The sequence below is a fragment of the Diceros bicornis genome, chromosome 2 (assembly GCF_020826845.1).
Source record: "Diceros bicornis minor isolate mBicDic1 chromosome 2, mDicBic1.mat.cur, whole genome shotgun sequence".
NCBI lineage: Eukaryota > Metazoa > Chordata > Mammalia > Perissodactyla > Rhinocerotidae > Diceros > Diceros bicornis.
In genome coordinates, this window is record NC_080741.1 from 93,095,683 (window position 1) to 93,119,622 (window position 23,940).

The 23,940-nt window shown below is 55.6% G+C and overlaps 1 protein-coding gene across 4 annotated transcripts in view; it reads left to right on the top strand.

Annotated features, from left to right (window-relative positions):
• The window catches only part of EEFSEC (eukaryotic elongation factor, selenocysteine-tRNA specific), a 258,417-nt gene that overhangs the window by 202,519 nt on the left and 31,958 nt on the right, over window positions 1-23,940 (top strand). For all 4 annotated transcript variants that reach the window (XM_058566950.1, XM_058566957.1, XM_058566966.1 and 1 more), the window contains one exon: window positions 4,781-4,937. In XM_058566950.1, the coding sequence (XP_058422933.1) occupies window positions 4,781-4,937 (157 nt within the window). The remainder of the gene's footprint in view (window positions 1-4,780; window positions 4,938-23,940) is intronic.

The following is a 23,940-nucleotide window of genomic DNA, read 5'->3' on the forward strand; positions in this document are numbered from 1 at the left end:
GTTTGCTGCCAGCTGCCCTCGCCGCCTGGGCAGCCCATCTCCAGAGTGCCAGACCAGGCCTCATCCAGTTCCTAGATCTACTCAGGCTGCCGTAAAATGACAGCGCAGACCAGCAGTGGGCAGGAGGGAAGCCAGCGTCCCTGAGATCACTGGGTTCCTGGCAGTGTGCTGAAGGCTCGTCTCCCCACCCTCACTCTGCCTGACTCCACAAATGGAATTGAAGACACAAAAGTTAGCAGGAGGGGACACTGCACCCAGTCAGTGCTGTTGTGTCTTCTGGCTAAGCCATAAAACAGGAGAACAAGAGTGACAGAGATGCTCCCTTTGAACTTGAAATCCTTTCTAAACTGCCACTCCAGCCCCAGTGAGACCCCAAGACTAGCAAGCAAGAGGTAGCTCCTTGGGCCTCTCCTCAGAGGGTCAAAAAGAGCCCATTCGCTCCTCACCTTATCCCGGATGTTTAAAAAAATATTGTGGTAATGTAGGTCAGTGAACTGAAGGGCACCACACACCAGCAGGATTACGGGGCCCCGCAGCCTGCGCGCTGTCCCGCTCAGTCAGATGAGAACATAAACAAGAAGTGCTGGAGCGCTCAGCTTCCTCAGCCCCAGGCTTTTGTTTATGTAGCACTTAAACCAACTTTGGGGTCGTCGCTGTCTGCCATGAAAGCCCTGAAGCTTTTTGAAGTTCCCCTGAAGTTAATAAAATTAGTCTGCCCTCATTGCAAGACCCTGACTTGGGGAAGGATGGATCCTCTCCTGTCTCTGTGGCATTTAGCTTTTTAAGTTAATATTTTATAACCAAAAGAAAGGAGGGGGCAGGGGAGCAGATGTAGTAAAAAGTCTTGTGGAAGGCCTTTTTGCTAGTAGGTAGCACGCCTGCCCCACCACGGCTCTGATCACTGTGAAGCCCAGCCACCAGGCCCATTGGGATGCCCAATGGTGGCCAGCTGTGTTGTAGCGTGGGCGATGACCAGCATTGGGGTATGAGAGAGAACTAGGCCTGAGGTGGGGTTGTTGGCTCACCCTTTGATGGAGTGTATCCCCAAACACATGTCCACTTGAGTGAGTGACTTTTACCCACAAAGAGCCAAGAGCCACCGTTCCTTACCTGTCTCTCCCTCTTGCTCCACATAATGTGTGTTTTCACTGGGACTTGCCATGGGCCATGTGGACAGAACCCCCAGTGTGTCTGGTAAGAGGGACAGACAGGCCAGCTGTCAGCGATGAGACAGAGCGGCCAAGCTCAGGGGATGGGGGGGTCTGCGACGTGGGGAGGCTGCCTGAAGGAGAGCATGCCCAAGCAGAGCTGGGAGGATTGGGTGGATTCCTGGGGGCAGAGTTGGGAAGACCTTGGGAGGGTTGGAAAGGGGGAGGCATGACAAAGGGGCCTGAGGAAAGTTGCAGATGATGGATATGTTCATCAGCTTGATTGTGGTGATGGTTTCATGGGTATACAGATATCTAAACTTACCAAATGATGTACCTTAAACATGTGCCTGCTATTGTATATCAGGTATGCCTCAGTGAAGCTGTTAAAAACAGCAGCCCACAGGCACGTGCGGGTGTGGCAGACGTGCCAGCCACCCCAGTTAGGCAGCCTTCAGCGTTTATTCAGGACCCGAGGAGCACAGAGGCAGCGCAGGGAGCACAGCGTGGAGGAGAGGCACACACTTCTGCCTTGGTGGACCTTGAGTCCTGGTGGGAGCAATAAACGAGTGCTAGATAAAGCTATGACCTACTGTCAGGGAGCCCACTGTGCTGTGCAGACAGAGACGGGACGAGGAGCAGGGCCGGGTGCAGGCTGAAGTGAGCCGTGGCGGCTGGAGGGGCTCTGCAGCCCGCAGGCCTGGACTGGGGCCCACACAGAGATGGGGGCTCCCTGTCTCTGCCAGCATACAGTCCACAGGCAGGGGGGCTGGAGGGAGAATGTAAACATTACCTTCCCCTGGGATACGTGTGAGCCCCCTGAGGCAGGAGCTTGGATCTGTTCACGACTACACGCTGGCACACGGTAGGCTCTCAGTAAGCATTTGTAGAAAGAAGAACATTATTGTGCATTTGCTGAGAACTTTCTGTCCAAGAGAACACCTGCCTGTATGAGGCAGTTTGGTCCAGTGGGGCCTTTTATAAGGTGGTTCTCTAAGTACATTGTAAGCTCCTGGTGCAAGGACTGGGCCTTTTTCATTCCTCGGCCAGCTGCGATGCTGGGGCCAGATCTTGTGTCTCAGCTGGCTCTCTCTCAAGCTGGCAAAGACCTGGGACCCATCCGTCCTGCCCGAAAGGGTCCCGGGGCATCTTGGCAGCCCCGGGCCTGCCTGCTTCTCCAGCCTGGAGCGAGTCAGCCCCAGTCTTTCATCTTTAACGGTTCAGCATGGGTTTTGCAAAGGCCCAGCCGACTTGGATTTGAATTTCCTCTGCCACTGATTCAGGTGACTGCAGCCCACTCCGATCTCATCTCTGAGCTCGGCTCTGATCTCTCTGAAGTAGGAATGAAAACAAGGCAGTCGAATGCAGACAAGGGCACTCGAGGGCTCAGTGGGACCCCGCTAATGCCTGGATCAGCGTAGGCTGAGCTGCTCTGAGGGGCTGAGGTGCTCTCTTTCTCCCAACCGCAGGTGGCCTCCCAGCAGTTGAGGCTGAGTTTGGAATAGGAGGGGGCACTCAGCATCTTTAGTCATGGTGAACAGGGATTGCCTAGTCCAGAGCCATTGGGTCAGTTCAGCTAAATGTCCTCATCACCCACTGTACCAGGCTCTGCTGCCAAATATGAATAGGTGGGCTCTTCCCTCTCATGCTCCTGGCCAGGATGGAAATGGAGCTCCACAAAAAGGCCCTTCTGGTGGGTGTAGGAACGGGGCTCCTGGGAGCCATGAAGCCTGGGAAAGCACTTGGAGCTGGTGACATCTGCTTGCCCTGACTGTCCATGTCTTGCAGGTCAGAGGAGCCATCTGCATTCACTTCACTCAGCAGCCTTGCTGGACACCCACTGCAGTGCGAGCAGTGGCACCCACAGACAGGGCAGAGCCAGGGAGGGAGGGCAGAGCCCACAGCAGGCACAGCCCGCAAGGGGAGCTCTGGAGCTGAGTCCTGAAGGACAAGGATGAGTTCATGTGTGGGAACAAGATTTGTGAATTATAAAGGGCTGTGCAAGTGGAAATGATTATTCTTATCATCATTTGTATCCGATTCATCCATCACCCAGGAGAGAGGGAATGCGAGTACCTTTTATCTGGCACTATGAATCAAGTAGAATAGGATATGTTTTTCCAAAAGGTTTTTAGGGTAAATGAGACAGTTTCTGCTTTTCAAAACAATCCATCTGGGGCCCTTGGCCCAATCTTGGCGTAGTGGGCATAAGTGAAATGTTTCTGAGGCTGAGGACAGCCCAGACCACAGGGGTCCCCCGGGAGTGTCAGCCTCAGGAAGGTTTCACCGCTATAACACTTTCAGCCCCTGCACTGCTGCCCATGCCCATGCCGGCGGCTACTTGGACTTGACCTCAGCCTCAGAAAGCAGCCAGGCCGGTGCACGCGGCCTGGGGAGCAGCAGGAAGCCTCTGCAGTCTCTCCTGTGGGGACCCAGCATGCCAGAGGCCAGGTGAAGCATGAGTCCTGCTCCGAAATAGCAGCAAATCTCAGGAAGAAACTGTCACCCCTCTGAGGTCATCTGGGAAAGAGTCTGGTCTTTAACATGCATGCACACACACCCCTCTTTCTCTTTTACCCAGAGACCCAGCACCTTCCTGGCACAGGCCCTGGAGAGAAGCTGAGCAGGGGAGGGGAGGCCACCTGGCAAGGGGCTCCTGGCCATGCCACCTTCCCTGAAGGGAGTACCTGAGCTGCAAGAGGCCTCAGGAGTGGGAGAGTAACACTTCAGTCTTTCCCACGCTTGGAGAGAAGGTTCAAGATGAACACAGCTCATGGTGCAGTCAGGGCTGTACCAAGTCAGCTTTTTCATGCACACGTATGTCCCTCCTCTCAGCCTGGGCCTCCACAAAGAGGCAAGGGGCCTCGAGCTCTGCAGCAGAGAGCCTGGCCACAGGCAGTAGGGATCCAGGAGACAATGGGGACTTCTGCTGGGATAGAGACAGGAGAACATCATGGAGGAGGGGGCAGTGGGGCTGTGGGCCAAGCCGGGAAGGGGGCTCTGGGCAGAGTGAGAAAGGCCCTGGGCCAAAAGGAATGCATGTGAATGCAGAGGGATGGGGCGGCGGAGGCCAGGTCCTCAGAGACTCCTCACCGGGAGGGGAAACTGGAGAGAGAGTGAGGCAGGTTCTAGAAAGCCTCCATGCAGGCTCAGGAGTGAATGTCATCCTCTTGGCCTGGCGTGTCCACGAAAGCTTTCATGAGGAGAGTGCTTCTAGCTGTCATTAGACAAGCGTGTAGGGACAGACAGAGTGTGGTGGCAGGGACAGGCAGGGCAGCTGCAGATTCTCAGCTATCTGCCCCATGAGCTCTGTGACCTTGGACAGACAGCCTGACTTTGCTGTGCCTCCATTTCTGCATCTGTGAAGTGGAGAAAGAGTGCCTCCCTCACATTGCTGCCGTGGGGCTGTGTGTGTTGATGCACATGAAGCACTCACAGCCATCCTGGCACACCGCCCAGGCTCAGTGAGTGTCGGTGTGGGGGGAGGTGGTGGTGATGAGGGCCGGTCATCACGGTGGCTCCAGTCTGTTCCATTATCAGTAAGACGGGCGCTCACCAGGGAGGGTGCGGTGGGCCAGGGCCTTTCCCGCACGTACTAATGCTTTCTCTCGGGGCTGGGTGTGTGGGCACAGGTGATGGATGACCACAGCGTGATCGGCCGCTCCCTGTTCAAAAAGGAGACCAACATCCAGCTCTTCGTGGGGCTCAAGGTGTACCTGTCTACTGGGGAGCTAGGGGTCATTGACAGCGCTTTTGGCCAGAGTGGCAAGTTCAAGATCCACATCCCTGGTGAGTGAAGTCATGGGCACTGTGCGGGCCACAGAGAGATGATGGAGACGGTGCCCAGCTGCTACCACTTGGCTCCACTCTCTAGCCTGCCTGTGCTGATGCACAAGGCTCAACCCACATGGCGTCATGGCTTCTGGTCCTACCGGCTTGTGGCTGGAAAGCCAGTGTGGGGCCTGGAGTCAGCGTCTGGGCTGAGCCAGGGTCAAGGTCTGAGTCTGAGTTCCTATGCCACCGTCTCCATCTGAGGATGACTTTGCATACGTCACTTGGCTTGTCTGTGAAGTGGGGATACCATTGTTGATCTGGAAGGAAGAGCGTTGGTGAGAGAGATCACCAAGGGCTGGCACGCTGCCCCGGCAGCTAGTAGGGTATCCCAGAATGTGAGCTGCCACCTTCTTCTGAGACCAGCAGGCTCCAAGCCTCTGCTTGGTCTGATTTGGGACTTGTCCATGGCAGAGTCAAGGGTGTGCGTTTGCTGCAGGAAGGAGAGCCTTGGGATTTCTCTAGTTCTGCTCGCCCTTTGTCACCATTTTCCTAAGGTCCTGCTATGCACCAGGCACAGTGCTATGGTCATGGGAGGGAACAGACGTGAACACGCTCAGTAAGTATAGACTGTGTGCTGTGCAGAAAAATAAAGTGGGGAGAGGCCCGAGACTTCCTGGGCATGCTGACAGGGCAGTCAGGCGAGATCTTGCAGAGGAGGCTACAGTTGTGTCGAGGCCTGGTTGAAGGGAGGGATTGCGTGCACAGATCCCTAGGGGAAGAACATTCTGTGGAGAAAAGGACACAAGTGCGCAGGCCCCGAGGTGAGGATGATCTTGGCTGCGTTTGAGGACCAGTCATCGGGCAGGAGTGGCACAAGTGGGGTGGTGTGTGGGATCCCGGTGGGGCTCTGCCGCAGCGCCTGCAGCAGGGTAAGGCCTGAGGGGTGTTTCCATGTTAGCGAGTTTACGTGATGCACCGTGAGCTGCTATCTTGTATCCCCAGCATTGTGTTAAGACAGTTTTCAAGCCCGCTGCAGAGTTGAAGGATTTCACAGTGAGCTCCCGTAACCTGCCCCTGACCTGACGTCAGCGTGTTGCTCTGCACTGCTCTGCACTGCTCTGCATGGCTGTGGGGTTCTGAGTTTTATTCTGTGGGGAGTGGAAAGCCATGGGGAGGTTTGGATCAGGTCAGCAACATGATCTTGGTCTGTAGCTTCTTGAGTAAAATCTGATAGTGTGGCGCCCTGGCCCCAGTTCGGGAGCAGGAATCCCAGCTCCCTGGCAGCTCACCAGGCGAAGTCAGCACCCTTCACTCTCCTGAGAGCCTGGCCAAAGGCCTTGCCTCCTGAATCCTTCCTAAAGGCCAGAGGGCCGTGTGTGGCATTTGCCCTGCAGTGAGGGAGAGCAGTGGTCGCCAGAGGCCTGCTTCCCCGCAGCACTCGACTCTGCTGTTTGACTGTGCCCCGAGGCCTCCATCAAGGTGAGGCTGAGCCCATCACAGATGGAGAGACGCTGATGGGGCAGGCAAAGTGACCCACTCATGGGAGACTCCAGTCATGACGCCAGGCATCAACCTCCTGTCCTGTCCTTTACTGCTCTCCAGCTGCTCCTGGTCATTACCACAGCCAAACTGGGCCCACAGTGCCCTGCTGTGGGCTCCAGGGAGCACACGCAGGGCATGAGCTGGACAGGCCAGTGTCCAGACCTCAGTCCCCAGGGCCCTGGGCCTGCACCTATGGGAGTTCTCTGGGCAGGAGGGGCACAGGGCACTGGGAGGGCAGGGGGAGCTGCCTGGAGGGAGGGGCCACACCCCAGAGCCCTCCTCCCTCCCCCAGGCCTCCTGGAAGGAGGGCACTGTCATTTCCTTCTTGTGGGGTGGGTGGGATCGTGCATACCTTCCCCTCAGCTCCCCTTCCTTAGGCAAGACTCAGAGCTGAGTGTTCCCAGAATAGGCCCGAGCCAAGAAGAGCCTGTGTGGGGGCTCTGGGTGCTGGGGTAGGAGTGCAGGGAGGGGAGACGTGGGGACGCTGCTTCAGTCAGTGAGGTCACATTCCTTCGTTAGGTCAGTGCTGCCTTTTTAATAGGTCTGCTTCCTGTTGGTGGCTTCTAAGCTTTTTATTAAATATAACTGGTCAGGTTCCTTCATCCCACCCACCCCCACTCCCCACCCCCACCTCCTGCTTGTCTTTTCCTGCCGATTCCTGCCATAAAGAATTACTTTTAACCTTTTGAAGTGCCTTAATTGTGAAAGAAACTTCAGTAAACCCGAGACATCCAGTGCCAGGTGGAGGAGGAGAGAGTGTTGCTGGCTACAAGTTGGAAGTGCTGGGGTGGGGAAGCCCAGGGTTTGGTGCTGCACAGTTTAAGGCTCCAGGCCAGATCCTGGATGGGGCTGGGTTCATATGTGGCTTATGGGCCTCACTGCCGGCTCTGCAGGGAGACCTGGTTGGCTGGGGAAGACAGACTGAAGAGTCCCCTGGTTGTCCTCCCATCTGCCTCTGACGCCCAGGCCCCAGTGCACTCTCGGACCTCTCGGTCCAAGTGCCGACAGCACCAAGCAGGTGTGAAAGAGGCCAGGTGGCAGGTGATAGGGAATGGTGGGGACTGTGGTGACCTAGAGAACTGCTGCTCGAGTCCAGCTGACTCTCGTTATGTGAGAATGTAGGCTCAAGAATTTAATTTTGTCTGATTTAATTTTTATGTAAAATTTCCTGATTAAAAACTAAAACTGTCTGAACTAAGCAAAACATGCCTTTGGGCTGGGTTTGGCCCACAGTGACTTGTAACTCCTACTTGAATTTCAGGAAGGACACGTGGTCCTCAGATTCACAGATCGGAGGGGAACCGTGGTGTGGAAACTGTTTCCTGGAGCCGTAGACACTGGCCCCCTGAGAGAAGGGTCCTAACACTGGGCCCATTGCTGCCGCAGAAGTTACTCTGGGCAGTCACAGGGGCTGGAGGGACAGCCCTATCCTGACACCCAAGGAGCCTTCCCAGGAAGTCTTGCGGGGGCGCCTCAGGGTTGAAAAGCCCCACATTTACAAAACCACTCCCTTCAAAAAAGTTGCCTCTGTCTGAAGGCCTGGGAGGCTGGGGAGCCATGTGAGATGGGTTAGGAGCCCACGGGGCAGCACTGCTGGTAGAGAGAACAGCTGGAGGACTTTGCCAGGCAGCGCAGAGGGTCCTCCAGCAAACAGACCACTCCTGTCCGTGTCAGCATCACTGCACTCTGCGTGCTGCCTCGGTGCCCGGTGCTTTCTCACGGAGCTAGGTCTCCTGTTTCCATCCTAAGGTGGGGCCTGTGGAGCAGAGGGGCTGAGCGCCTCACCCACAGCCTGTCTGGGTGTGCAGCCTCTGCCTGCCCCTGTCGACCCCTGGAGAGCAGTCAGGGCTGCAGAGAGCTCGGCGCCGTGGGGCCCGCATGTGGTTGGAGATGCTCCCGTGCTGGGAGGCTCATGGAGCCAGTCGGCTCCCACTGCTCACCTGGCCAGCCCTGTCCTGCTACTCCCACCCCCACTCCAGATCCGTGTCCCATGTGCCGGCTCTCATGCTGAGAGGCAGCCTGGATGACAGGCTGGGACAGCAGCTCCTGCCAGCCCCACACATCCCACTTTGCAGGAGAAGCAAACTCCTTGATGACTTCCAACCAGAGAAGAGTCAAGGGAGAGGATGAGTGGACTTATCCCCACGACAGCTGTGAGTCACTTCTTATGGAGTCTAGGAGAGAAAGCAAATGTCTGCATGTGATTTTATCTTCTGCAACAATGCCTCATAAACCTAAAATTACTCAGGAGGTTGTTATGTGTACCTTGATAGACGTGGCAAGCTTTTTGAGTGGTAGGTAGTAGGTGGTAGTGGTAGGTGGCCCATCTCCCACGAGGTGCTCCTGGACCTGCCAATTTGGGGAGGATTGTGTGTAGTCTGCTTTAGCAGTATGGGTGGGGATGGTCCCCAGTGCACATGACGCTTACAGCCTTGTCACTGGAAAACTCGAGGTCCCAAGTACCACTGTGTGATGTGGGTTACTGGCCCTCATCAGGTGACCACACAATTCATAGCAAATGAAACTGACCATGTACCAGAGCTTTGAGCAGACACTCGCCTTGGAAAAGCCAGAGCAGCAGTGACTGAGAACCATAGACACTGGTGGCCACAGGAAGGGCCTCGTCATGTCCGTGGGACCTGCCCCACCTGCCGAGAGTCCAGCACTCCACTTATGTGTCAAGAACTTGATCTTGTTGTGGGGCAGCCAGATTCTCCATCAAACCCTGAGATGGAGATCTCGGGTCCTGCTAATTTTCATTTAGGATCATCAAATTTTGGTGATCTTTAATAACCTTTTAATTATTACTAATCACAATTTAATGGACTCTAGGCAAATGCAAAAAGAAAAAAATAAATCTGTAGAATTGTACTTCCAGTGAGAATCCAGAAGCTTCTTCAGGAGGAGCTAACACTCAGGAGCCATGACAACAGTTAGAGGAGGCCCTAGGAAGCCCTCAGAAAGGTTGACTATTGCATATACCCAGGCACTCGGAGTCTCCCCATTTCACAGATGAGGAGAGCAAGGCCTAGAGGATACGAGTGCAGCCTGCCCAGCGTTACACAGTAGTAAGCATCAGGGCTGGGATTTGAACCAGAAGGCCTCACTCTGGACCACTCTGCCCAAGACTCCCTGAGCCTTGGTTCCTCATGTGCAGGGCTAGTGGTGAGGTTTGGAAGCGCAGCTCGGTCTCTCAGGCTGTGTGGGAGGAGGGAACTGTTGTGGTCATACTGTTTGGTGGGCCCTTAAGCAGAGGGCCTGTGAGATTGCTGCTGATGGGATGGGGAGGCTGGTGTGTGGCCCCTGGGAGACTGGCTGGATGTCAGGAGAGCCACCACCTGCTCACCTCTCAAGGGTGTCTGAAGAGGGTCCCCAGGCCATCTTGGCTTCAGCTTCTGCCCCCTGAGCCAGCCCCCAGTGGTTGAGGACTTCGCTGTACCATCCCAGTCACAGTTTGTCAAGCCAAAGGGGATGGCTTTCCATGGAATGGGAAATGTTGCTTGCACACGTGAATAGATGAAGGAGTTGAGTGGAACGGACTGGACTGGAATGAACAAATGGGCGAACCCAGGTCTGGGGGAGCCAAGGAGCCTGGTGCTTGTGAACCTCCCCAGAAACTCCTCCACTGCAGACGGGTGCCAGTGTCATCCGACTCCCTGAGCACAGCTGCCTTCTGGTGACATAGCTTCAAGGGCTCTAGTTCTTTCAAGGGAACTTGAGAGGAGAGGGCACCAGTCTGTCCAGCTCTGCAAACTCCAGTGGAAACTCAGGGCTGGGGAGGCCACCATCATTCTGACAGAGTCCTGCCCCAACGCACTGCCTTGTGGGAGAGATGCAGGTACACACCAGCAGTTCACAGTCAGCATGGCGAGTGTCCATAGGCGCACACGGCCAGGAACGGGGTGAGGAGAGTGGCCATCCTGAGGGAGTCATGGCAGACTTCCCAGAGGAGTTGCTGTCCAAGCAGGGATTGGGAGGGAAGGGGAGAAGGAAGCGTGTGGAGAGGGCTAGAATCAGATGTGTGATGTTCTCTAGAACCCTGTGGCCAGTGGCCAGTTCAGCACGGCCAGGGTCGGGGAAAGGAAGAGACATGGGGAAGGCCTTGGGATGGGGAGTGCAGGCCCCTGGCTACCTGCTCTGAGCCCATTCTCTGCGCCTGTACCGTGGATATGGGAATTCTCACCTCACCTTCTCCCAGGGCCTCACTCCTCTTGCTGCCCATCCCATTTTTCAAGCCCAAAACAGAACCCCTCTTCTGTGGAGGTGTACCTGAGTCCCTTGCCACCACTCAGTGTTCCTCTCCGGCCCCACGGCACTGCTGAGAGCACTTGTGCGGGGGGAGGCCAGGGCTGGGAAGGCAGGGAGCATCTCCATTTAATCTGACTTGTCCCCCTTCCACAAGTGAGGAAACTGAGGCCCCTGGTTCACAGCTGCGCAACTAGGAAGACCCCAGAGCTCTGTCTTCAGTCCTCAGGGAGACCAGCAGTGGCCCCCAGGAGCGAGGTCGGGCACAGAGGCCCGACCAGGTGGCTCTTCTCTCAGAGCCCTTCCAACCCTCTTTCCCAGGACTCGGGTGCAGGCAGCCCACCCCAGAGCCCACATGCCGAGCAACGGGCACACAGCATCATCTTTGTGTCCCAGGACTCTGAGGGGCAGCCCAGCGCCTCTGTTCATCTGTCTTTCATCAGCTGTTTGTTGGGCCCTTCAGGGTCCTGGAGTGGCGTCAGAGCCTGAGCTGGGGGTGGGAGGTCCTGAATATCATTTGTGGAAAGAGAGTCCTGGGGTGTCCTGTCTTAGCCTGAGCACTCAGTGGGACAGCACCACCCCTTCTGCATCACCGGCTCTCAGGGCCTAGTGTTGGTTTAGGAGGGTGGGCGGGCCAGGCCAGACTACAGGGCCACCCGCCCCATTCCTCGGAGGGTCGCCTGGTGCAGCATAGGGCGAGGCCTTCAGAGTCAGGCAGCCCGGCCTCCCCACTCTGCCCACAGCCCCTTCTGATCAAGGCGGGCTGTTCCCACTCAGAGCTTCAGCCCCTCCATGCTAACAAGGGACAAATAAATCTGATTTCCAGGGAGGGAGTACAGATTAGATCACATAATCCCTGCCCGCAGTATCTGACCCGTGACGGGCTCCGTAAGTGGTGGCTGGGCTGTGTGTTGTGTTCTTACCTGGGGCAGCATGTGTCCACTGAGGACCCTGCTCCCATGGCAGAGCGGCGGAAGTTACGTCAGCCAAACCCCCGTTCATTCACGCCAGGCTACTCCGAGGGAGGTTAACCAGCCACCTTCCAAGCAGCGATTGTCTCTGCCACCAGGACCCTGGAGGGCACTTTGCATTTGGTCACAAGCAAGGATTATTCGTTTCCCTCCTGACTGAAAACAGAGCCAAACCATAAACTTACCCTGCAGGTGCCCCACGTGGCCTGAGCAGGCGGTTAGTGAGCAGCTCTCCTGGGGCCGGCACGGGGAGGGAATGCCCCTACCTGCTTACCAGACAGGCAGGTTGCCACGGGGCTTCCCACCCAGTTTCATGAGGTGCCAGATTTGTCAGGGCTAAGTCCCTGCACCCCTGGCTTCTAGACATGGGCAGTTTTGTGTGGGCCAGGCCTGCCGAAGTTGGGGACACACCCCTGCAGTGTTTCTTGGGGACCAGCTTCCCCTGCATCAGTTGAGGCCCCCACAGGCAAGTGACTCCAGGGCTGGACATATGGGTTCTAAGAGACAGCCAGGGGTGTGGTCTGAAGCCATATGGGCCAGTGACCAGAGGGAGTGGATCGACCTGGGTGCCCTGCAGGGTGAGGCCTGCAGCAGGGACAGCAGCCACCCCAGGAGGCGGCAGGCAGGGTCCAAGGTGGAGATAATGACAGCGGCTCTTCCGGAGCCCTCGCTCTGTGCCAGACAGCATGCCCTCACGGAGGTAGACCACTTGATCCCCCCAGCAGCCCCAGGCCTGGCAGCACCCACATTATGCAAAGGAGGAACCCAAAGTAGCGCCTGTGCCCAGGCAGCTTGCCTGAGATCACGCGGCAGGAGGAAGAGGACTGGGGCTGAGCCATGTGGTGGCCAGGGCCTGCGCGTAACCGCGGCACACCTTGCTTTCCAAGGTCAGAGACAGGCAGGAGGGTCTGGTCAGGAAGTCGTGCACTCGCCCAGCACGCACTGTCTCAGCCCTCCTCTGGCCCCCTTTCCTGACGCAGTGCTGGTTCTGGACATGCAGACCTGAAGAAGATGCAGTCCATGCCGTGGAGCTCACTGCCCAGCCTTCATCTCTGCATCTCTGCAGCAGGGAACAGCGAGAATGGCCACAAGCGGGGGCGACAGGGGGCCTCGGGCCAGCCCTGGCTCATGGACTCGGGCCTGCAGTATTCGAGCCCGTTATATGTCATCCCTGTGCTAGGTTCTAGAAAGACAACAGTGAGCAAAAGCCCACGTGACCCCCCTTTCATGGCGTCTGCAGTGTGGTTAGTGTTGGAGTCTGCTGGCGCTGCTGCAACAGGTACCATAAGGCTGGGCGGCTTAAACAACGGACATCTGTCCTCCCAGTTCTGGAGGCTGGAGAAGATCAAGGTGTCGGCAGGGCTGGTTCCCTCTGAGGCCTCTCCTTGACTTGTAGATGCCGTCTTCTCCCTGTGTTCTCACGTGGTGCTCTCTGTGTGTGTGTCTGTGTCCTGATCTCCTCTTGTTATGAGGACGCCAGTCATATCGGGTTCGGGCCACCCTAACGGCCTCATTTCACCTTGGTGACCTCTTTGAAGGCCCCGTCTCCAAACAGTCGCATGTAAGGTGTCCTGGGGATGAGGGCTTCAATATATGAATTTAGGGGGGGGCACAGTGCAGCCCATAGCAGTTGGGAAGACAGACGGTATGCAGACCATCTCCCAAGCATTTATATTTTGGCAGACCACATCGAACTGTGCTGGGAAGGTGCATGGTGCTGTGAGAGCATATAGCAGGACCCTGACCTCATCTGGGGTCAGGAAGGCTTCCCGAGGCAGCGGCATTGCACTGGGCCCTGGAGGATGAGTAGGAGTCCTTTGGGCAGAGTAGGGTGTGTCCCAGGCAGCGGAGGGGCCTGACTGGAGCTCGAGGCAGAAAGGATTGGCCCCTTCGGGGATAGCTGGGCCCAGGGAGCCAGTGGGTGATGGGGCCACGGGCTGGCAGGGGTCGCCACATGGGGTCTGGCGAGCCATGGGAGGATGTTCACCTCTATCCTAAATGCAGAGAGGAGCTGTTGGAGGCCTGTAGCAGGATGTGACATCAGGTTTCCGTTGCAGAAGGTCACTTGATGCAGTGTATGAAATGGTCATCCTCCTGCCTCCCCCAGGAAGGAGTATTATCACCCCCACCTCACAGATGAGGCCCAAAGAGCCCCGCCCCACATCACCCTGCTCGCACCCCGCCCTTGTGCTCCTCCCGAGGCCCCAGGCTGCGCTCCCAGACTTGCATTAGTGGCGTAGATGGCAGGGAACCAGCAGTAACCCTCTGGTGACACCACCGCTTGCCTCTAAGAGGGGCTCACGAAGTGCCATGGGGCTGTGGGGGAACTGCCCCCGAAGGACGTGAGCAAGCTGAGCAGGGTGTGGGGAGATGGCATCAGAGACACAGGCAGGAGCGGTGGTAGGAATTTGGGTCTGTGGGAGGAGGCAGGTCTTAAGTAAAACACTGACTTGATTCAATTTGCATTTGTAAACAATGCCTCTGGCTGCCCTCAGGAGAATGGTTTGAGGAAGGCCAGAGGGAAAGCAGGGAGGCAGAAGGCTGCTGCAGTACACAAGTGACCATGAGGCCTGTGTCATGTGTGTGGGAAGTCCAGGAAGGCTTCCTGGGGGAGTTTGTGTTTGAACAGGATCCTTACCTCCTCAGTGGACTCCCCCAGGCCAACCACAAGGAAAGGAGGAGGCTGTGCTCAGAGGCCTGAGCATGCGGGTGCATTTGGGGAGTGCAGCAAGGAGCAGCGGGAAGGGCCACAAGCAGGGGCCACAGAGGGCCTGGCGGGCCAGCCCTGGCTAACGGAGTTGAGCCTGCAGGTGCAGCATTTATCGGGAACCAGCATGGTCCCCAGGTTCCTCGCTGTGGGAAGGAGGGAATGGCTTGGAGGCGATGTGGCTGGAAGCCAGAGTCCAGTGAGAAGTGTGGCTGCAGCCTGGAGCAGGAGAGTGAGGGCAGAGGTGGCCTGGAGTAAGGGTGCCAGGTGAGCCTGTGCTCAGCTTTCCCAAGCAGGAGCCCCAGCTCTTGGTGCCACCGGTTGGGTGTCACTGCTCTGTTCTCGCCATCTCCCTAAGGATGTGCACAGGTCTGCACACAGCAGAAAGGGAGCCCACCAGTCAGTGCTGCTCAGGCATTCATGCTGGCCCTGAGTGTCAGCACAGGTGTGCACCCAGCTCCCCAACACGGATTCTTACACCTACAAGATAGAGCCCCGTCCTGTTTCCACAGGCCCAGCTCAGAGATGCCACAGACTGCAGTACCACTGAACCAAGTCTGGGCCGTGAATTCAGGACTCAGGACCAGGTGCTAGCTTGTGTCCCTGTCACATGTTACAAGCAGGGAGACTGAGCCTTGGAAACGAAGCTGGAGCCGTGCCCGTCACCTGCCTGGCCACATCAGGCACCCGATGAAGCCAGTGCTGTAAGAAGACCCCCTTGTCCTGGGACCTCCCCCATCAGGAATGCACGGCAGCCCCACCCGGCTGCTCCTCTAAGAGCCTGCCCTGATGGGAGCTGGCTGGCAGCTCAGGTGAGCTGGCGAAACAGATGTGGGGTGGAGCTGGGCCTCCAGCCGCCTGCATTTGTGTACCTGATAGTTCCTCCTTCCGCCACCAGCTGGGAGGGCTGGGCCTCCAGGACTTCCCATGGAGCAAGTCACATGCCACTTAAAATGCCTGCATGTGGCCCTGTCACCCTAGTCTAGGCCCTGGTCCCATCTCCAACTGCAGCAGGTCACAGTGGACAGTGCAGGAAGTGCAGCCCATATAAACGAGAGTGAATCAAGTTCTCTGTGTTTTGTTTTTAAGAAACAAGAGTTTAAGAAACAACAACTGTCCATGTGGTGGATGGTGATCCCTGGAGATCGTAGCTCAGCTGAGGACTCTGCAGACTGGGGCCACTTCCTGGAATGCTCCCACCATTCCAAACCCATTCTGGAGGGCATCTGGGGCAGCCCACTGCCTCAGAGCCTCAGTTTTCCTTAGTGAAATGGGGTAACAGTCCAATCTCGAGGGGCTGTGAGGATTAGGCCAGAGTACGAAGATGCCCTGAGCTGCCTGCCATGTGCTGGCACGCAGGCCCCTCCAGGTGTGGGCTTTGGGGCCGAGGCTGCCGCATCCCGGTGGGCAGCCACCACCCAGCTCCACACGGGAGTTGCTGGGCTGCAGCACAGCCGTGATGTGATCAGATCTTCAAGGTTTTCAAGAGAGACTGGGAATCTGGGTTTTTACATGAAATGTCCCAGTTCTGAAATGTGGGCCACCACGTCTGGCCTCTGTCAGTGCCAGGTCCTTAATGTGCTGCCTCTTCCTCCTGCTGCAGCCCTCACCCCATTTCCCTGAAGGGTACAGCGAGGTTCTCAGGAGCTGGAGGACTGGAGCTCCTAGATGGAAACGGGTGTTTCTCATGGACACCGTTCAGCTGAGAGGCTTCTGGAAACCTAGCAAAGAGAAAAAGTGAACACTTGTCTTGGTGCTGAAGGAAGGGGCCGCAAGGGGTGCTGAGGTTGTGGGTGTCGCGGTTCCATAAGTAGGCCTTTGGACAGTGGCAGGTGGCTGTGTGTTCCCTCTTGGTTTGAAATGAGACTGTTTTTCTTTTCTTTTAAAATATGTTCTCCCCACCCAGCTACCCAGACTGGAACCAGCTACCCCGTCACAGCCATAGACTCTGGAACAGGTTCTTGGGCAATCTCAATAACCCATCTTTGGGGTTTCATCAGCGCTCTTAGCCAGCTGCCTCGAGAGCAGCCCCTGCCAGGACCAAATGGACTTGTACTGACAGACGCCGGCAGGGCCAGAGTTGGTGCACGCTTGGTATCTTCTGCCTGCTCCAGGAGGTTGGAACCAGGGTACCTTCAAAGAACAAGAGCTTTGGAGTCAGCCAGACCTGAGTTGGAATCCTGGCTAGAATTTTAACCTTTCTGAGCCTCGGTTTCCTCATCTGTAAGATGGGTTATTTTGAGGTTTTCTCCTCCCAACTTTTTGAATAACTTTAAACAGACATGAAAGTTGAAACAATAGTTTATTAAACACTCACCTTCCCTTGGATTTAGCCATTGTTCACATTTGGTTACGTTTGCTTTCTGTGTGTGCTGGACCACGTGACTGGCAGTGTGGAACTGCCGTTAGGCTGCACACTCAGCACGTGCCCCGAGAACAAGGGCATTCTGTGTCACTGCGATGCGGTTGTCCCCTGAGGAATGTAACACCCATATGATATCTCAGATGCAGTCCATTTTCAGACTCCCCTAGTTGTTTCAATAATGCCTTTTAAAACTTTTTTCCTGGAGGACTCAGTGAAGGATCGCACTCTGCGTGTGGTTGTCGTGTCTCCTAGTTTCCTGACGTTGACATTTTGAGGAGTCTGGGTCGCTTGTTGCCTGGAGCTACTCTGTGGATCTCCTGGTGTTTCTTCGTGACTAGTTGCAGGTTGTGCACTTTTGGAACGAGTCGCACAGAGGCGCTCTCACGCCCTTAGTGCATCACGTCAGCACTCACGCAGCGTCGTCTGCTCGCCGTGGGTGATGGAGGTTTGATCGCTGGTTGGGGTGGTGGTTATGAGGCTCAATGAGGATGTGAAGACAGCCTGTGGCCCAGAGATAACTGGTGTGCAGGGCCCCACAGCTCAGCAGTCGTGCCCCACGGTGATGCCTCTGTGGCCTGTGTGGAGGAGGGGCACCGAGAGGTCCCTTTAGAGTCAAGGATAAAGCCCTGGTCTGGCAGCAGTGGGGCAGAGCTGGTTCTGTGGGGCCCGATCCGGGGCCATCCTGCCCCTTCCCCACAGCCCCATGGGACTAAGCCAGGGCCTGTGGATGGAGGAGCTGCTACTTCCCAAAGCCCGTCGAGTCCTCTCTCTTGCCCTTTGTCTGTGTGTTTGTGTGTCTCTCTCTCCCCTTTGCTCCAGCTGTGGCCCTCTCCTGTGACTAGCATAGGACCTGAACACAGAGAACTGGATTCCTACCCCTCCCCAGGGGGGCCAGTCTGGCAGAGATGACTACAGAAAGTACTAAGCCCCAGAGTAGGGACCCTACGTGCTGTGGGCACAGGGAAGAGGGAGTGACTGCTCCCTTCCAGAGTGGAGTGGGAGGTTTCACAGATGCAGTGAGGATTCAGCTGGCCTTGAAGGTGAGGGGGTTTTCCCAGGTAGAGAAAGGGAGCAAAGGCATTCAAGACAGAGAGAACAGAGTATGCTAATGCACAGAAGCTAGGAAGAATGTGGCATATTCATTGCTTGTTCTAATGTGTAGGACATTGTTCTCAATGTTTTATATGTTACTAACTTATTTAGTTTGGTGTGTTTAAAATGGTGGTTTTGGAACTGTCTTTTTTTTTTTTTTTTTTTTTTTTGTGAGGAGATCAGCCCTGTGCTAACATCCGCCAATCCTCCTCTTTTTTTCCTGAGGAAGACGGCCCTGGGCTAACATCTGTGCCTATCTTCCTCCACTTTATATGGGACGCCGCCACAGCATGGCTTGCCAAGCAGTGCGTCGGTGCGCGCCCGGGATCCGAACCAGTGAACCCCGGGCCGCCGCAGCGGAGCGCGCGCACTTAACCACTTGCGCCACCGGGCCGGCCCCTGGAACTGTCTTTTAAAGCAATGGAACTTTTTTTTCCCCCAAGCAAGGTCTTACATGGAATCAACCACAGCTGAACCCCTCGGGATCGCCTCACTGTTCCCCTTCAATTCTAGGCCTGAGGCCCTGAATCCTGCACTTGGCACCTGGCCCTTGTCAGGTCAGGTTCCTCAGCCTCTGGCACTGCTGATGTTTGGGGCTGGGTCGTTCCTTGTGGTGGGGCCGTCCTGTGCACCAGAGGATGTTTAGCAGCATCCCTGGCGTCTGCTCCCTGGGTGCCAGTAGCACTCCCACCCCCGGCCCCCTCTCCCATTGTGCCAACAAAAGACTTCTCTAGATGTTGCCAGATGTCCCCTGGAAGGCAAACTCGGCCCCCAGTTGAGAACCCCTGGTCTAAGTACAGGGTGGAAGCCACTGTGGGTGTGCGTGGAGCAACGCAGTCAGAAAGCTCTCCCTGGCCGCTGGTTGGGGGGCCGGGCAAAGGCCCTGAGGCTGGGGCAGTGGGCTTGTGGGAGCAGGAGCGGGTAGGGTAGATGGGCTGTGGTGACCTGGTGCTTGTTGGGTGCAGAATAAGGAGGGATGAGGAGGGGGACATCAGCGTAGACTCCACCTCAGGCCTCTTCTGGGTACCCCGTGGCCAGCAGAGCAGGCCCCCAGGGATGCCTCAGGTCACAGCCCACTCAGCCCGAGTGTCTGCGCTGCCTACTCAGCATGGGGCAGTGGGCAGTGCCGTGCCTACTTCGTCCCTGAGGCCTCATCTTCTGGGATGTTCCCTGGGTGGTGGGGGTGGGGGTGGCCCTTGAGATCTGGACCCAGCAGCCTATAGGGAAGGGAGATGCTTTCCCAGTCTGATGGGTGCCAGGAGCACAGCACCTTTACCTGGATTCTTACAAGCTGAGTGAAACTTATTGGGGAAATATTTCTCTGTGTTTAGGAATCTCTAAAACTTTCCAGTTTTTTACCAGTTTGTAGTTTTAGGGAACGTTTGTATTTTTCTGTGTGGATTTATACTGCCTAAAGTCATTGGAGTAAACCGATGATTTGTTGTAACGTTTCAGGCAGTGGTGAGTGGAGTTGTTGTGACTGGCTAAGTACTGTCTTGCAGAAAGCCTTGATGTAGTGAACAACCAGCAGTCTTAAGTACCTGAAAGACAGTTCCAGAAAGCAGAAGCCAGCCCCCCGTCCTACCATGGAACAGTCTTGGCTCGGGCAGTTCTGCCGATCTTGTGTCTTAATCCCTGGGGCTCTGAACTGCCGTGGCAGCTGTCATGCACCCCAGAACCTCCAGGCTTCAAAGATATGTGCCAGTAACAAGAATCTCCCCGTGCATCAAGTCTCCTGATTTTGAATTCACCACATTAGTGGAAACATTTAACATGTGCTCAGAGGGCCTTGGTAATTACAGTTATTAACAAGGGGATTTGGTTGGCCAAGGAAAATCTCTTCCCAGCCAAAGGCTGGAGTGCAGAAAAAGCCTGAGAATGGAGGGCAAGGGATAGCGCAGACCTCAGTGCTTTACATAGTTACCCTATTTAGTTCTTGCAACAGCCTTGGGAGCTGGGAACTGTTAGTAGGTTAAATCACTTGCCCCAAGCCTTACACTCGGAGGACCCTCTGACTTTGCAGGCCACACTACACAGCAGCCCTCCTGGGAGAGACTGTGATTAGGATGAAGAAGAGCCAGCCCAGCACGTGCTTACACGCGTTATCCACACAGGTGCTTAGAATTGTGCGTGGTGAGGTCAGTGCGCACTCAGGGTGCTGCCGCTGCTATAGCTGCTGCTCCCTCAAGCCCCTGAGCTTCCCCTGGGCTCCTTCCTGTCAGCAGGTGTGCCTGAGGAGGGGCGATGACAAGAACAACAATAACACTGGTCACTGCACCAATAGGAGCCATTATAGATGGGTTGTAGAGCCATCCCGAGGCTGTTTCATAACCCGCATATCACTTGGTCTCCACTGTACAAATGTCCCAGTGAAGCCCTGCGCAGGTTGCATAGCTGGGCAATGGAGGAGGAGCTGGGATTCGGACCCCACTTTGACTGCGAAGCCCCAGCCTTGATGCTGAAAGCGAAGTGGGAGGGAGTGGAGGGTAGAGGCGGGCTGGGTGGGGAGAGAATCTGGCACCCAGTGTGTGGGCCCTGGGCTCACCTTGTTCTTGCCCTCACCCTCCTTCTGACCGGGCCATGGAGGCAGCTAAGTTTAGAATGGCACTTGGTGAGCGGCAGTGGCCATAGGCTCCCGCAGGCAGCTCCTGTCCCCAGGGAGCCGCCTGGGTGGGAGTGTGCTGCCACTGCCGGCTGGTGAATCAGGGAGCCATGTCTCCGAGCTGGGGCTCCTGTGGCCTGCTGTTTGTTTATTTGGGGCTCATAGATTGGGGTTTCCCCCTGTACATCTCCAGGGAGCTCTCCCGGCAGGGCTGTTTGTCTTATTGGCTGTCTATCTAGACTCCCATCCTTGAGGTGGGTCACTTCTAGATGGGGGTGACCAGAAAGATCCAAATGTCATGTGTTTATCTTAAATAAGTTCTTACTCATTATTAAGTCACATGGGCACATTAGAGATAAAGCTTAAAAATCTGGGGAAAAACGTCACCTATAATCTCCTCACCCCTGTGGCCGTTTGGTTACATTTCCTTCTAGGACTTTTTCAGGGGTTGCTTGGTGTGGGTGGAAGGGCTCAGGCTCAAGAGTGCGAGTTTAAGTCCACGTCCTTTGTTACCAGCTGTGATAGCTGGGTCACCCACTCTGTCTCTCTGGGCTCGGTCGCGTTGGTAGAAGGAGAGGGGCAGTGCCCACTCTTCCTAAGCTCCTTGGGAAAACAGCTGGACTCTGTGTGTGAAGTGCCTGGCCTAGAGTTTACACAGAGGTGACAACATTCAGTCAGTGACAACATTGTCATTTGTGTGAGTCTGTAAGATGTGGTGCGACACCGGACACCCGGCTCTTACCCATCTGCTGTCCACCTCTGACAGTTTACCCTCCTGTCCATCTGCTCCGCCTGGCCTGAGCTCAGGGTTCAATGTGAATTCTAGAAGTTCCAGTTTTGGCTTGACCCCGCCTCTAGGGTAATTAAAGAAATGCCCCGGAATTCAGTTTCCCTGTATAAAAAAGGAGCGGGAGCATTCCCCGCCTTCAGGGTTGAGGTGGATAAGTGAGAAAATGTATATAAAGCGCCTGGTTGCTTGTGAATGTTCAGTAAATCTTAGTTTCTTTCCCTTGCTCTGCAGACAGTCACTTGGGGAATCAAGCAAAGGATAAGATCTGACGTTGAGTATTTGTGTTTCTCTGGGGATTGGTAAATGTACTAACTCTCAGATGGCTCTTCCAGGCTCTGGCTTTTTGGTAAGCACTTACTTCTTGTGGCTTCGGTAACCCCTGCTTACTCGCCTACAGTCTCCCCTCACCATGGGCACAAACTCACTTATCACCCACTCAGGAAGCTGCCGTGACTGTCCCCTCTTGTCTGGAGCAGAGTCCGGGCATGTTAGCCTGGCACTGGGCTCCTTCCCACTCAGCTTCCCACCAGCCTTCCCTGCCCCTCCTGCCCTCTGACCCTCTCTGCTCCACGCCACCCTCCAGCCCTACATCAGCCCACTGTGGTTGTTCTTCGTTCTGCTGCTTGCGCTGGATCCTCCGGGCCCAGCTCAGATGCCACCTTCACCCCTGCCCGCCTCCCGTGGTGCCATGTCCACCTCTCTGCTCACTGACAGAGAGCTCTCAATCCCAGCTACATCCAACTCCACGCCCCCCCCCCTCCGCCCCACTGCTGTGCTAGGAGGAGCCCTGTCTTTGTCTTCTGGGGCCCGCACATGCTAATTGCTCACTGTTGAATGAATAAGTGAGTGTGCCCCTGTGATGCTCCAGACGGTGACCCTACACTAAGCTGGGTGGGACTGAGAAACGGACTAGTTGAAGTCTCCAGTGCAGGTAACAGAACCTTAACTCGTTTCGCCCATGTGCTTGAAAAAGTCCACTGGTGGTGCTGTGTTCCAGGATGGCTTAGCTCTTAGGTCCCAGGGCTTAACCAATGTCCTCCAGGCTCAGCCCTCCTCTGGGTGGCTGCCCTAGTCAGACTCTGACTAGGGTGGGCTTCCCAGTTGCAAGTCTGGTGGAGAGAGAGTCTCTCTCCCAGTAACCCCACTGAAGTGCTGGAGCCCCACTCCCACCCCCCAACCAGCACCGTGGCTGGGGGTGTGCACAGGCCAGCCTGGGTCATGGCTGCTCCTGGCACTGAGGGAGGACCCTACTTCAACCTCTGTTCCCCAAGGAAAATCAAGGGCTATTGCAAAAAGTAGCAGAATCTTTTGCAGTAGCAGAAGACAGGTGTTCATAGCAAGCAGGCATGCCCAGTGATTGTGCTGAGCTGTGCTCACTGCTGGAGCGCCCTTCCTTTCACCCCTGACTTCTCTTCAGCTCCAGGGTGGTGGGAGGTGGCCTCCTCAGGGCCTCCTTAGCATCCTGGGCCAGCCTCTTTCCCTGAGCCCTCTGGACTGCTTTGGCCTCTCCCCTGTCTCCCTGGGTGCCTCCCCCAAAGGTGAGCCTCTCTAGGCTGAGGGCCCCCACTGAGTCTCCCTGTGTCCCCAGGGCCCCACGCAGCAAGCTCTGAGGAACCTCTGCTCTGCCAGATGCGTGCATGGTGGACCCATGCATGAAGGACCCATGTCCCTTCAGCTGTTGCAAACCTTCCCTTTCCCCAATCACAGTGACCGGCCCGACCGCAAGGGCAAGGTTGTGCATTCTCATCAGCCCTGGCGCACTGATGGGTGGAGTAGAAAAGCAGTAAGGCTGTGTCCGAATTTGCCAGTGGCCTAACCAGGTCTCAGAAGTCTCAGCAGAGTAGCAGTATTCATGACTCTGGGGAAATGCGAAAGAATTTCCCATGAGGACCTGTGGCGGGGATGGGTTCTGTTGGGCATCCAAGGGTTTGGCAGGACCCTCACCTGCAGGCTAACAGTTACTTACTGCCACTTGGAGAAAGAAGGCCTCTGGCCCCAGAATGCCCCACTGGCATCTTCCTGTCCCAGCAGGGGCACACCCTCCCACGCGGGGGTCAAGGCCTGACCCCAGGCGTCTGTTTCCAAATGAGATGTTTTAAGTGGTTTGAAAAAAATTACAAACTGTCTTTTTATAACCTGAAAGTAACAGTAATCTTAGTCAATGAAATTTACATATTAAAGAAAAAGGAAGGAAAAAAAGTCTCCCATAGTCCCATCATTAATATTTTCACTTGGTTTCTTCTGTCTTTTCTCTGCCAAGACTTCTTTTTATGTAGTCGAGATGATATGATATATACAATTTTGTGTTTTGATTCTTTTTGGTTAATATTATTATGCAAACTTTTTTCTTCTCTTTTTGTGTTTTACTCTGTAGTCTTCAGGGAGCTTGAATGGTGCAGTGTCAAGACCCTGGGCTCCAGCCTCAGACAGAGCTTGGTCCAAATGGCATCACCACTACTTACCAGGTCTATAGCCTTGGATAAGCGACTGGCCCTCTCCAAGCCTTAGTTTTCTCATCTGTAAAATGGGGATAATGTGTGTGCCCTATGTGGCGGTGCTCTGAGATCTAAATTTACAGTAAAATGAAAAAGCACATACAACGTTTGCAACACATACAACAGTGCCTGACACACAGCGAGTGCACATTAATCTTAGTCTCGTCATTCCTGTGACTGGTTTGCTGGTGATGTGACAGCCAGCATCC